This window comes from Rosa chinensis, chromosome 7 (genome assembly GCF_002994745.2).
Source record: "Rosa chinensis cultivar Old Blush chromosome 7, RchiOBHm-V2, whole genome shotgun sequence".
Taxonomy (NCBI): domain Eukaryota; kingdom Viridiplantae; phylum Streptophyta; class Magnoliopsida; order Rosales; family Rosaceae; genus Rosa; species Rosa chinensis.
In genome coordinates this window covers 55,764,993-55,778,521 of record NC_037094.1, presented here as the reverse complement: position 1 = coordinate 55,778,521, position 13,529 = coordinate 55,764,993, and the positions used below count along the sequence as shown (strand labels likewise).

Genomic DNA, 13,529 nt, shown 5'->3' with positions numbered 1-13,529 from the left:
TCCAGCAACAATTGAGTGAGTCTACTACTAGCAATACATCTGTACTCGGAAGATTATATGATGATTTGGTTCTGTTACTGGAATCCCCTTCGTTTGTGAAGGTGGTTCACATTGGTAGGATGGGTAATATGATTGCTCATCAGCTAGCAACTCATGCTTGTTCTGTATCTCAAGATTGTTTTTACTTTTCTACTCCTTCTTTTCTCTCAGCTGCAGTAGCAGCTGATGTTTGTAATATGTAATCTTTTTCAGTTTAATAAAGGGCTGACATCTTCCATTCAAAAAAAAAAAAACAAGTTAATTAGAAAAGTCAAAAATTAAATTGGATCCACAAAATGGAAAGAAAATGTATTGAAATCGTAATTAAAACCTATGAAATCTGGTAATTGAAGAGGTAAGAAAATATCATTAATAAATTGAATTGATAAAATTCTAGATTCCATCATTTCAAAATTTCTCGATAATTTAATATTGTCTCATCCAAACGCAACGTTAGGAAGTGTTCCTTAAAGGTCAAGTGAGACTTCATTAATACAATTGTTCGTTTATTTTTACATGAAAAAACAATCATGATGTTATTAATACTATGTAGAAATTCAATTAACAATAGGTGTATAACACAGCAATAATCAAAGAAAAAGTGCAAGTAAGGAAGGTGTAAAATAGAAGTCATCGTCCACATTAACATTAAAATCAGCTAACATGTCTTACACGAACAAATAAGTAATAAGTAGCTAATAATGAGCCAGTAAAGTTTACTGAGGACTTTTCCCTAATGGCATATTTACACTGAAATAGAAATCATCATCCACACTGAAATTTAAAGTCAGCTAACATGTCTTATAGTAACAAATAAGTACTAAGTAGCCAATGATGAGCTAGTAGAGTTCACTGGAGACCTTTACCTAATGACATATTCACACTTAAATAGAAGACATCATCTACTGAAACTGAAAGACCTAACATGTCTTGCACAAACAAGTAAGTATTAAGTAGTCAATGATGAGCTAGTAGAGTTCATTAGAGACCTTTACCTAATGCATGGCATATTCACACTTAAATAGAAGCCATCATCTACTGAAACTGAAAGAGCTAACATGTCTTGCACAAACAAGTAAGTATTAAGTAGCTAATGATGAGCTAGTAAAGTTTACTGTGGATCTTTTCCTAATGGCATAATTACACTAAAATAGAAGTCATCATTCACATTATTTTACAGTAACAAATAAGTACTAAGTAGCCAATAATGAGCTAGTAAAGTTCACTAGGGACCTTTTCCTACCATGGCGTCGTCACCAACTCTCTCTCTCTCTCTCTTACCGCCGTCAACCTCGATTGCAGTCGCCGTCAAATGATTCCGATTTCGATCTCGACCGCTCAGTTGCCGTCTTCGTCAACCTCATCAACTCGGCCTCCAACTCCGATTAAGACCTTGATCACTTAGCCAACGAGGAGAAAGCGGATCTGATCATCTTTGGCTAGGATTGATGAGGACCACATCTCCATTTGCAGCCTCGATTGCACGTGGAATCGTGGATGAGGAGAAACCGGATTGATCGACCTTCACTCTTGGCCTATAACGACGCCATTTTCACTGAGGAGGATTTTGCTAGCATTTTGAGGATTGGAGATAGCAGTAACCACGGCCACCGGTGATGTCTGGCCGGATTTCTGGGTTTGCTTCGATTTGGTGCCCAGAGTATTTCTCTGGGTGGCCAAATCAATTTCTCTCTTCCATTTTTTTTTTGTTTTGTTTTTTGTTTTTTTTTTAAGTAATGGGGCAGAGAGAAAGGGAATTTTTTTTTGAATGTCTATTGGGGGGCAACAGGCGTTTTTAAATTAATATAATTTCTTTTTTTTTTCTTTAATCAAAGTTTTATTTGTCTAATTTTAGGAATATTAGTTCCTATTTCAGCTACTGAAAGTTCTATTGAGGGGCAATAGACGCCTATTGGAGGGCAATACATGGCTAATAGACGTCTATTGAGGGGCAATAGACGTCTATTAGGGGGTAATAGACTATTGGGGGAAATAGATGTCTATTGGGGGGGGGGGGCAATGGACGTCTATTGCCTTTCTATTGGGGGGTAATAGATGTCTATTGGAGGCAATAGACCTTTCCAGTGAGGTTTTCAGAAAAATCCGGTAGGTGGCTGCAGGTGACCGGATTCTAGCGGCCGGTGATCGGTGATCGGCTCCGGCGAAGTCTCCTATGGTTTCTCTTTCTTCGATTCTCTCTCTCTCTCTCTCTCCCCCCCCCCCCCCAAGTAATAATGGGGTGAGGGTAAAATAGTATTAAAAATAATTTTAAAACAAAAAAAAAAAAAAACTTAATGGGGTATTAGGGAAGACTTCCTTATAGTGTTTTGGGTGAGAGAGAATTAAAAAAACTTAATGAGGTAAATGGGAAAAAAACTCTAAAAATGGGGTAAATGGATAAAAACCCAATTTTTAAACTAAACCTCAAGAGGTTTAATGTTAACGTTTGTAGCATAGAGCCATAGACCTGTTGGGCACCCCACAACTTATTTTTCCACCTATATATGCTTAGTTTCTTCTTCTTTCTCATGTATCTGCACGAATTGTCATACATGACTTGAAGGTTTGAGATGTGGATAGAAGATTGGGATGTATCAGACAATTGAAACAAAGGCTTCAAGGTATGCCAGTTTGGTTTTCAATTCCAGTAAATTTATCTCATGGTAAGTGGTAACAACCGCACAAAGTCGTTTTGAAACATGACATTGATAGTTAAACCTAGGTAAATAAATAATAGCATCATGGCTATTTTTTTTTTCTGTTCGGAATGAAAGAAGAAAATTTTCAAACAGCCCTCTACAACAACCAATACCTAAAACTCTAAATTATAAGCCAGAGCATGATTCCAGCAAACAATTATTGCGAATGACCAATGTTAGCAATGCCATTTGCAACAAAATTTGCCTGTGCTTGTAGCTGATATAATGAAATTTTTTTTTCATGACAACTGATATAATGCAATTGATCAGCTAGTCTTATGATATCTTGGACCAGAACCTTGATTCTGCAGGGAATAGGTTGTATTGTTGATACGTGCTGTCAGTTAGTCTCCCTCTACTTGTAGGTTAGTGTAACCATAAATTAGTAAATCGTAAATGGTAAATGATAACTGAAGGTCAATGTAACCATTTCATGGCGAAAGGGCCATTTCTGCCCATATTTTCCGAGAGTAAATTCACTAAATTGTAAAGTGAATGTCAATAGTAAGTGAGGTACCTATTGACAATTGCTATAAAGTTGGTGCCCCACTAGGAACAGCTGGGGCGATATATTCTTCTGAAGTCATCGTTGTAACCGAAGCCAAAGCCATAGAATTGTCAAGACGTGGTGTATATGATAAAGTGACCGAGTAAAGAAAATTATTCGATTCAAGGTAAGTCGATAACAAAATGAGGGACCTAGCTTCTTTTTCAATTGTGGTGCACCATGCACCGTGGCTTTCTGCTCTTTTCCAATTGCCACGTAGGTGTAGTTTTTATTTATTATTTTTATTTAACAGACCCTAGATAAACAAATCATTTATAAAATATCAATAAAAAATTATAAAATTATTGTCCAAATATAAAAACATAGTCGGAACCTTCGTATATGGAATGGTTGAAGTTGCTCTTACGTAGGCGCTACATGTTGGCCTGTTGGGTATAAATGTACAATGATGGATTCGTTTACCCTCTTACAACCAGTTTGCGTGGTTCAGTTTCTTCGATCATTCCAAATTATCCTTTGAGACGAGAAAATTGAATTCATCTAGTTAGTGAGGTACAGCTGGAGAGTGACAATTGCTATGATTAAAAGTGATGCCGCACTAGAACAGCTTGGGGCCTAGGCCTTTATATTTTGTCGGAGCCGGAGCCGGAGCCGGAGCCAGAGCCGTAGAATTCGCACCACATAGGGGTACCGGGTACGCTCACTTTTACAACATTATTGGCGTGGGAGGGGAATCAATTGAATTCAATATGCATGATTGGGGTGGTAAATAAAAGTCATGATAGTAATTAACTGTGGACTGTACGTAAAGCCATAAGGATGGCAAAGTGATGGTCTCCCTATATTAACGAACTGGGTAGAAGAGAGGAGATACATAGCTTTACTCTAGCTTGCTTTCGCTGTTTCCACTAATCGTGAATCAATCTCCAACTCGTTGAAAGAATGGCCGAGGCACTCGTCAACCTCCTTGTTGAACAATTGGGTTCAGTTGTTTACCACCACACAAGTGAAGGGGTGACACTGGTCTTGAATGCCAAGAAGGACGTTGACAAGTTCAGAAGCACCCTCAAACTTATCCAGAATGTGCTTCACGATGCTGAGAAGAAGCAAGTGTCGGATCCCGCGGTGAGAGACTGGTTGGATGAGCTCAAAGACGTGTCGTACAAGATGGATGACGTGCTCGACGCTTGGAATACTGAAATTGGGAAACGAGAAGCTGAGAAACAAGAAACACAAGGTTCTGATGCGGAGGTACGTTTCTCATTTCGTTCCAATTGCTTTTGTCTTGCCCGATTGAATGAGGTAACTCGTCGTTATAAGATTGGTAGAGCAATAAAAGATCTGAATGCACAGTTAACTCAGATTGACGTTGACAAAAACCAGTTTAGCTTTCAATCTACCATGCATGCTGCTGCAGTTAATGTTGAACAACCTAATCCACGATCTTTAACTTCATCTTTCGTTGATATATCGACCATATTTGGGCGACAAGTTCAAAAAGACAGGCTGGTGACTGAGTTGTTAAGGCCGAGGGAAGGGACGCCCGGCCTTGTCATCCCCATTGTAGGGATGGGAGGATTGGGGAAAACAACTTTGGCCCAATTAGTCTTTAACGATGCACAAGTTCAAGCCCATTTTGATATCAAAGCATGGGTTTGTGTCTCAGACCCTTTTGATGTCATCAAGATTGCTTTTGCAATCTTTAGGCAACTCGGTGGTACTCGAGTTACTACAGACGAGTTGCAAACTATATTAGATGATATTCAAAATCTTGTCAAGAAAAAAGAGGATGGAAAGGAAAAGAAGATCCTTCTTGTCCTAGACGATGTGTGGACCGAAGACGACAGAGAGTGGGATAGTTTAAAATTACAAGTATTAATGCAAAGCTGTTCTGAAGGCAGTAGAATTCTGGTGACCACTCGAAAGCAGGAGGTTGCTCGAATGATGAGAGCAACTAGGGACATGATCACTTTGGAGAAGTTGAGTCTTTTAGATTCTTTGGATCTATTCAATAATGTTGCGTTTATGGATAGGGAACAAGATAAGTCCAACAAGGTGTTTGGAGATATTGTTGAGAAAATTGTTAAAAAATGTGACGGTTTGCCTCTCGTTGTGAAGACTTTAGGTAGTCTCCTAATGGATAAGCTGACAATTAGAGAATGGGAAGAAGTTCTCAACAGTGAGATATGGAAGGTAAAAGTGGTTCAAGAAGAAGTTTTTCGACCATTATTACTCAGTTATTATGATTTGGCTATGGAGATTAAGAGTTGCCTTTGGTATTGTGCTACTTATCCCAAAGATTTTGAGTTCAACAAAGAAACTCTTATCGAGCAGTGGATGTCACAAGGCTATCTGAATGTTGGAGAAAACAAAGAAGAGGCAACACAAGGTAGAGAAGTTTTTACAAAGTTAGTAATGCGATGTTTCTTTCAAGATTTCAGACAAGATGCACTTACTAAGGAAATTATAGGCTGCAAAATGCATGATACTGTGCATGATTTTGTACAATATCTTACCCAGAATGAGTGTCTTACTATGGTGGCTACGGGTACCCATGGAACAGAGACATCGAGTGCAAATTATAGGGTTCGCCATTTGACCTTAATGTCAGCACCCGAGGGTCCATTTCCATCGTTTATATCAAACTTTGTGAATAGCAAAATTTTGCGTACCCTGGCAACTTTTGATTCAAGTATTACTGCCATAGACTCGAATTTGATTTCACAGTTGAAATGCCTGAGGACCTTGAATTTGAGTGACGACAACATCCAGCTGTTGCCAGACGAGATTGGTGATTTGACACATTTGAGATATCTTGATTTGTCTCGTAATGAATTGATTATATTACCCGATAGCGTGTGTAACTTGCACAATTTGCAAACTTTGAGGCTTAATGGCTGCAACAGCCTTGAAGAGTTGCCGGACAATATGGGGAAGTTGATTAACTTGAAGCACCTTCATGTTGATTGTGGGCTGAAGTACTTACCAAAAGGGATTAGGCGTATAAGGAATTTGCGAACAATAGACGGGGGCACTTCTGTTTATTGTAGTGAAGATGCCAAAGCATTGACATTAGGAGACCTGAGAATGATGAATCAGCTTCGCCGTCTTGACATCGTGATTTCAAGGGTTGGGGAAAATGCTGCAAGTGAGGCCGAGAAAGCACAATTGAATCAAAAACTGCATCTTTCTTATTTAGAACTTTTTCTGGATGATTGCCGCGACAACGACGTAAATGCTGGAGTAATGAATGCCTTGCGACCACATGAAAATTTGGACTCTTTGGTAATTTGGAAGTATCGTGACCCCACCTGGCCCAATTGGATGACGACGTCGTATTTAACCAGATTGACAGTCTTTCATCTTTGTCGCAGCGGCTCCTCTGTTTTGCCTCCTCTCGGGAAACTGCCGTCCCTTAAAGTAGTAAAGCTACATTGGGTGTTTCATCTGGAAGAGATCGGAGCTGAATTTTACGGAGTAGAAGAAGAAACATCATCATCATCCTTCCCAAGTTTGGAAACACTCTTTATTGGCGGCTTGGTGAGTTTAAAAAAGTGGGAATTAGGTGGAAAGGCAGAAGAGGGTTCTTCTAATTCCCAAATGAAATCAATTTCAATAATGCCACGCCTTTCTTCCTTACATATTTTGGAGTGTTCTAGACTGAAACAACTGCCAGACTTCCTCCTGCAAAATGCACCACTGCAGAATCTTCTCATCGGAGATTGTCCAAGCCTTCCTGCCAGCCTTCCTGACGGGTTCATCTCTCGCATCCCAAACGTCACAATTGTATATTCGGGAGTTGATCCCCTTTTCAAAGGAAGAGAAATAGATACTGCAGAGTATTAATTTGCGGAAGCCAAACTATTCTGGTATGTAATTAATTGATGAATGTATATATATTCATGTACTCCTGCAGAGTATTTAGTTTTTTTGATTGCAACCTGCAGAGCAAACTTTGTTTATTTATGTTCTTTGAAATCTTCAGATAATCGCTATCCCCGACGTACTGACGTTACTTATAGTCGACCAAGTTAAAGATTTCAAGCACCCTATCGCAGGCTGTTCAAACCTGCCTCAAGTTTGCAGTGGCTCGATTGCCCAAGACATGATGACACTTAGGTAGGATCAGACTCTAGTTGTATGCATCATTCTGGACTAGAGTTTCACACTTTTGTTATGTAGTATAAAATTCATTTTTTTGTAGAATCAAATCTTTCAAAAACTTATGTACAGGTAGCTTTAAGCATGACCGACTCATAATCACAATGAACCTTGAAGTTGTCCAACTGATCGATGGGGTTCTGCAAATGGAGCAAAGGTAGCAGAGAAACTAAGGTTTGAGCAAATTGCTTGTAATGTTAATATTGCACCTTCTTATTCAATCCTACGAGTATATATGCTGGTTTCTGGTATTGTCTACTGTGCAAACATAAATGTGATTAGCTCCAACTTGAGAAATGAATTCCGTTTTGATCAACCCATTCTATGCCCTATGCAGGAGGATTGATGAGCTGTGATACACCACCCGGGAAACCTGGCTTGCATTGAGGCATCCATTTGACTGACTGATGTGCTTTTCATGATTCTGCCTAAATTATAGGTAATTTATCATTCTGTATCTGAAGTAACCCTTCGTAAGAGTTGAAAAAGCTTGATGAATGCTAGGATTATAGTACACAGTTGCACCAATAAGTTAATGAAGGTTTCCAGTCGTGGACAACTCAATGAACTCTCATACTTGGGAGAGAACTCATGTGTCTATTCTATCTTCAAATTTATAAAACTTGGAATCTTATTTTTCTAATTGTTGATGTCAACGTACCAATGTATACAGTTGCCCAATCTATAATGTTGCAGGTCCATATATAGTTTCACAAGTTCCTTTTGTTATGGTCAGGACTGTCCCTTGAATGAGAATATGAACACAATGGGACCTCCATATCAAGAGGATAAAAGTATCACATCAATTGATCATCATCAAGGGTCTTGCTTTTTAAGGCAATTACAGAAGCCAAGAGCATACTCGAGGGTTGAAGATCTTACTGGTTGCTTATGATACTTTTCTGCCTCTTCTAATAGTACGGGCTCAGCATTCAACTCCTGATCAAGGGCATTTGAATTTACAATTCTGGTTTCATTCTTCATGTTGCAAGTAAGTCAAAGAGTGCAATTATAACTTATAGGAACATAGTAATTGATGTTTCACTCTTCTCAAGTGTTTAGATGTGAAGCTATATGAAACCTAATGTGAAAATTATATGCAAAAGATAAGAATTTATCATCAACTCACCTGACGGAAACATAAGGTTGTTTTGCTTTAGTGCGCGCGCACGCGCGCAGACACACACTCACATAGATATATGCACTTTAGTTCCTGTCCTCCATGCATAAAAAATGCCTTGGAGAAATGCTTATTTGACCATCTATGCACACCACGTGTGTAATCTTTAAGGGGGGGAATTCTTCTTCTTTCTTTTGCTCTAGTTGTCAGAACATGCTTCAACTATAGGTTAAGAAATGAAATCCATATCGACTAACACATTTGATGCAGGAGTATTTTCGAAGCTTTCCTTTGCATATATTGGCGTGACTTGGCTCTTAACTAGACGTGGTAGTAATTTGGCATCTGTATCTGAAGCATTTCCATATATGTAGCAGTTGAAGCTTGAATTTGCACTTGGTAGTTCTTGTATTCTAATATTTCAAAATTCAGTATCTAATTTACATTGCAATTGATTTTCTTGCCTTAGTAGCGGAAAAAAGATGGAAGTGGCAGTGTGACCCATAGTCTCATTCGCTCTACTGTTAAATTTGGTATCTGATTTCCATGGATTTTCTTATCCTATTGGGGCTGAAGTTTATAGCATGGAAGAGAGGGCAAAGTGGATGTGACCCAAACTGATCTCATTCAAATTCACCAAAAGGACAAATGAGGTAGGGGATGTTCAATGAGACTTGCGGCTCAAAACAGCCTGGACATGGTGGAAACTGACTTGGAAATTCGGTTGGAGTCCAGTGGAATCAAATTCTAGAAAAAAAGAATCACAAAAAAGCGGAAGAACAGCATGACACGGGCTTTGTCAGCAGTGGAACACTAAGCTGAAGTCCAAAAGGCAGAAAGGGGTATATTTCTTCTATCACATGGTCTTGGTGAGTTATTCTATTAGTTTTAGGATTCATACTTTCTTAACTTTTTTGTAACTCCAAAAGGTGACTTTGTTTCCTAACCTCATGAATGCACATCAAGTCTTTTCCAATGCTCTGGGAAAAAGGATTCTTTAAGTTTCTGTATTTGAGACTAGGAGAAGCTTATGTAAAATTTGATGCAAACTATATAGATTTGTAATGATGATTTTTTGGCAGGTCAGACCTCAAAGTAGCAGTGGAGTAGCATAACATGACACTCAGGTAGTCTTTATCGCATGCAAAACTCTGTAAATTACCTTCATTTACGGACCGTGGAATTCATAATCTTGTAAGCCAATACAAACAAATTCTTCTGCTATGGATCTGATATAAATCGTACTCTATTGTGTAGGAAATGTAGAAGCATGGAGACTCCAAAATTACATCGGAGTTGTCAAGCTGGTGATTAATCATTAATGAGATGAGGTACTACGAGCTATAAGCTTGATAGACCTCTGTATCATCATGCAACGTTTATATGTGTTTGTGGTGTGGCTGGCGTTTAGCTTGCATGGCATTTTTACATGGTGTCAACATTATTTCTAGATGTCCTGTGCTTTCCTTATCAATTTAATCAAGTGTTAAAACTTTGTTTGGATGGAGAGCGACTGCAGGTTGTGAGTTAAGTTGCAATTGCTAAAGAAGGCATTTTGTTCTATATTTCCTATTAAATTTCATCAGCCATCGTTATCCGAGCAATTTGTCATATGATGTAGGTTATGTCTTCCTAAATTTGTCTTGTATTAATGCAGTTTACTTTAGATTATTCTACTCAATGTAACTCCATGATAACATTGAATTTCAAGGCACACATTCTGAATTTTTTGTTGGGGATTTTTCTTTTCAACTGGTTCCTACAAAGCTGCGTCTTTAATTATTCGTATGTGCAATAAGACTGGTATGTTTCGACGTGTTCGAATATTCCAGTCTCTTTCATCCTGTTAGATAGGAAGGCTGCTGTAACCTAGGGTTGTTGTTCTTGTTGGGTTGTTTGTGTAGCTCTGCGCCCTTGTAGACTTCTTGTCCACTTTCTTTTTGTATGTACCTTTTTGCTTAACAAAACTGGTTTCTTTTCAAAATAAAAAAAAAATGATACGACGAGCTCCAAGCAGTGATAAACCAATATCAACAAAACTTGTAACTTGTGTTTTGGCCTTTTTGGATTCATTTGTCTGATTGGTGAGGTACTTAACGTAGAGTTGTAATTTTTCATTTGTATCTGAGATGATGTAACAGTTCAAAGGCTCGAGTCATTTCTTTCAAGTTAAATCTATAGTCACTAGTTTTGTTATGTACTTTGCATCAGATGGGATTTAGCGGCGTGAAAAAGAGGGACGATTCTATATGACCAAAAGTCTCAATCAATTAGCTTCCTTGTTCTGCCAAGTCCAAAGGCCTTATGAGGTTGGTTGCCCTGTTTGAATCTCTATGTATGCCTGCAGTTGTTCAGGTGTTCTTTCTAGTATTATTTCTAGAGAATTTCATGTAAGAATATAAAAGAAAAAAGATAAAGACCAGTGCAGAATGTTTTCAAAGATCTCTTGGTCTTTCAGTCAGGGCAAAACAAAAGAGTGTCCCAAGTTATGAAATCTCCAAATTCAAGATGAATGGTTATAACAAGCTGGATGGTCATGGAAGTATCATTATTTGTTGATCTTAAAAATTGTCAGCCATTTTTTTTCAATTGGATGATTTGATTATAACAATATCTGGTTGTATTTCTTCAATTTACAAGTAAGTGCAATGAGTGTAACAATTACTCTTTTAAGATTTCTGCTGTTATTGTGAAGTCTAATTTAAACATGTTTTACTTATTTGGAACACAGATAAGAACTTTTGCATCTGTTATAAGGTTGTCCATTAATAGCTGTTCCCAGAGCTCTGAATTTTTGTAAATCTCCAGATAGGATTATATACGACTTACTTTGAAAAATATTTCTTGCCAACTTTTGCAAACTCATGCTCATGCTCACCCCTCAAAGTTGCAGTGGCTGGTTTCCTCAAGACATGATGACTCTCCTGTACTCCTCATGCTATGCAATATGTCCCATTTCATATACAATATATCTCCTATACACATATACCTTCTGTATCTTCTGTATACAAAAATCAAACCAAGTTGATGAGCAGGCCAGGTTGAAGCAGAAAGGAATTGAATTGGTGCTGGCAAGCTGATTAGCGCGATGGTAAGTGCTATGCCGATTTTTAATTATTTGAGTTACAAAACATAGATTTAATTGCATCTTGGATCTTGATTGACAGATTTTGAGCTGCATTCTGGAATCTATTCGACTGACCAATGTAGGTGCTATTAGAGATTACCTGGGTGTTCAAACCTGCCTCAAGTTTTCAGTTGCTGGATATATCCCAAGACATGGTGAACCTCAGGTATAATCAAACTTTAGTTATATCACTTATATGCATCTTTCCGAACAAGAATTTCGAACTTGTGTTATGTAGTATAGACTTCATTTTCTTGTAGAATAAAATCTTACCAAGATTTATGTACAGGCTAAACTGAGCATAACTGACTCAGAATAGTTGTCCAGTTGGCAGCTGATTAATGAGGTTTTACAAATGGAGCAAAGGTAACAGAGAAACTAAGGTTTGAGCTAATATTATGAAATAATGTTAACGTTGCGCCTTCTTACTGCAATCCTATGACTACATATGCTGGTTTCTGATTTCTTCAACCGTCCATACATAACTGTAACTTGAGAAATGAATTCTGTCCTGATCAACATACTCTATGCAGGAGGCCGGATTGTCAAGCAGTGGTACACCATTTCGGAAATTGTCTTGCATTGTCACATCCATTTGACTATGATGTGTTTTTCACAATTCTGCCAGAAGTATAGGTAATGAGAGTTTAAAACTGATAAACGCTCCTTTTATAATGCACAGTTGTACTATTAAGATATGAAGGTTTCCATGTGTGAACAATTTAATGAACTCTCATATATATTTGCAACTTGTTGAACCTAATTTGGGAGAAAACTCGTGTCTATTGTATCTTTGAATTTATAGTGCAACTTAATTTGAAAGATGCTGATCGCTTAACAATGAATTTCATCTTGATCAACACATGCATTTTATGTAGGACTTGTCTGAAGCAGTGATGCACTAGCAAGGGATAACTGTCTAGTATTCTTTGATCCATTTGATCAGTGGATGAGGTTTACCTAAACTAGGTAGTATCGCATTTGAACATTTGAATTTCCACTTGTAAGCTAGTTTTCATATTCAAATTAATGTCGCTAGATTAATTCAGTATATGATTTTTATCGATTTTCTTATCCTATTGGGACTGAAACCTTTTGCAGCATGGAAGAGAGGGGAAGAGTGGATGTGATCCTAACTGAGCTGATTCAAATTCAACCAAAGGACAAATGTAGGGGATGTTCAATGAGGGTTGCGGCTCAAATTCAGGAGAGGATAACAACTGAGGAAGAACAGCATGACACAGGCTTCGTAAGCAAAGGAACAGTAAGCTGAAGTCACAAAGGCTGCAAGGTTTTTGGTTTAGGATTGTGAAGTCCCCTCTTCTTTCACAAGAAGAGGGGACTTGTTCTAGTAGTACTAGGATTGTGAAGAACCTATAGCTTAATTATTTTGAGAGAGATGCTTCCCTAAGAGATTTTACTTTGAGAGGAATGCTTGTGAGGTTTTTCTTGGGTAGAATTGGGGCTTTCTATTGAGAGGGGTTGAGAGGAGTGGTTTATGATTGTAACCTTCTTTATTAGTCGATTCATCATTATCATGGTCGCCCGAGGATATAGGCAATTTGGCCGAACCTCGTTAAATTATTGTGTTATTGTCATGTGTTTTTGCTTGCATCCAACTTGACCAATTTTTTGTTTTTTTTTTTTTGGCAATGTTTTGAATAAGTTGAACTGAGAGCACCGAAGGACCAATTTAAAGAATGTGCCCAATATGCCTGTTTCTTGAGGACATTGAAAATTTTCAGTTGGCAAAGAAATTGAAACCTAATGAACTCTGGGGTAAGAAATTAAAGATTTAATCCCCCTATACGTGTTCTCATTTCTGGTAATGTAAGGACCTGACAAACCAACTTGGTAAGGTCTACTATATTAACA

General features: G+C 38.0%; 1 protein-coding gene across 14 annotated transcripts; it reads left to right on the top strand.

Moving 5' to 3' along the window:
- The first annotated feature begins 3,791 nt into the window (after positions 1-3,791).
- LOC112176651 (putative disease resistance protein RGA3) lies at positions 3,792-13,260 on the top strand. Of its 14 annotated transcripts, XM_040510616.1 has the most exons (15): positions 3,792-7,115; positions 7,232-7,365; positions 7,480-7,581; positions 7,745-7,846; positions 8,144-8,398; positions 8,997-9,396; positions 9,610-9,654; positions 9,785-9,858; positions 10,739-10,836; positions 11,415-11,618; positions 11,695-11,820; positions 11,944-12,020; positions 12,188-12,290; positions 12,533-12,623; positions 12,756-13,260. In XM_040510616.1, the coding sequence occupies exon 1, from the start codon at positions 4,189-4,191 to the stop codon at positions 7,090-7,092; it is 2,904 nt and encodes a 967-aa protein (XP_040366550.1). In that variant the 5' UTR covers positions 3,792-4,188; the 3' UTR covers positions 7,093-7,115; positions 7,232-7,365; positions 7,480-7,581; positions 7,745-7,846; positions 8,144-8,398; positions 8,997-9,396; positions 9,610-9,654; positions 9,785-9,858; positions 10,739-10,836; positions 11,415-11,618; positions 11,695-11,820; positions 11,944-12,020; positions 12,188-12,290; positions 12,533-12,623; positions 12,756-13,260. The 14 variants fall into 14 exon arrangements, with proteins under 14 accessions (XP_040366550.1, XP_040366548.1, XP_040366547.1 ...); XM_040510614.1 differs by lacking the exons at positions 11,695-11,820; positions 11,944-12,020; positions 12,188-12,290; positions 12,533-12,623; positions 12,756-13,260 and adding an exon at positions 8,798-8,857 and having other exon boundaries at positions 9,000-9,396; positions 11,421-11,526; XM_040510613.1 differs by lacking the exons at positions 11,695-11,820; positions 11,944-12,020; positions 12,188-12,290; positions 12,533-12,623; positions 12,756-13,260 and adding an exon at positions 8,798-8,857 and having other exon boundaries at positions 11,421-11,526.
- Positions 13,261-13,529: the final 269 nt, after the last annotated feature.

Coding starts and splice junctions, on each gene's coding strand:
- LOC112176651 (XM_040510616.1), top strand. CDS start 4,189: ATGGCCGAGGCACTCGTCAACCTCCTTGTTGAACAATTGGGTTCAGTT.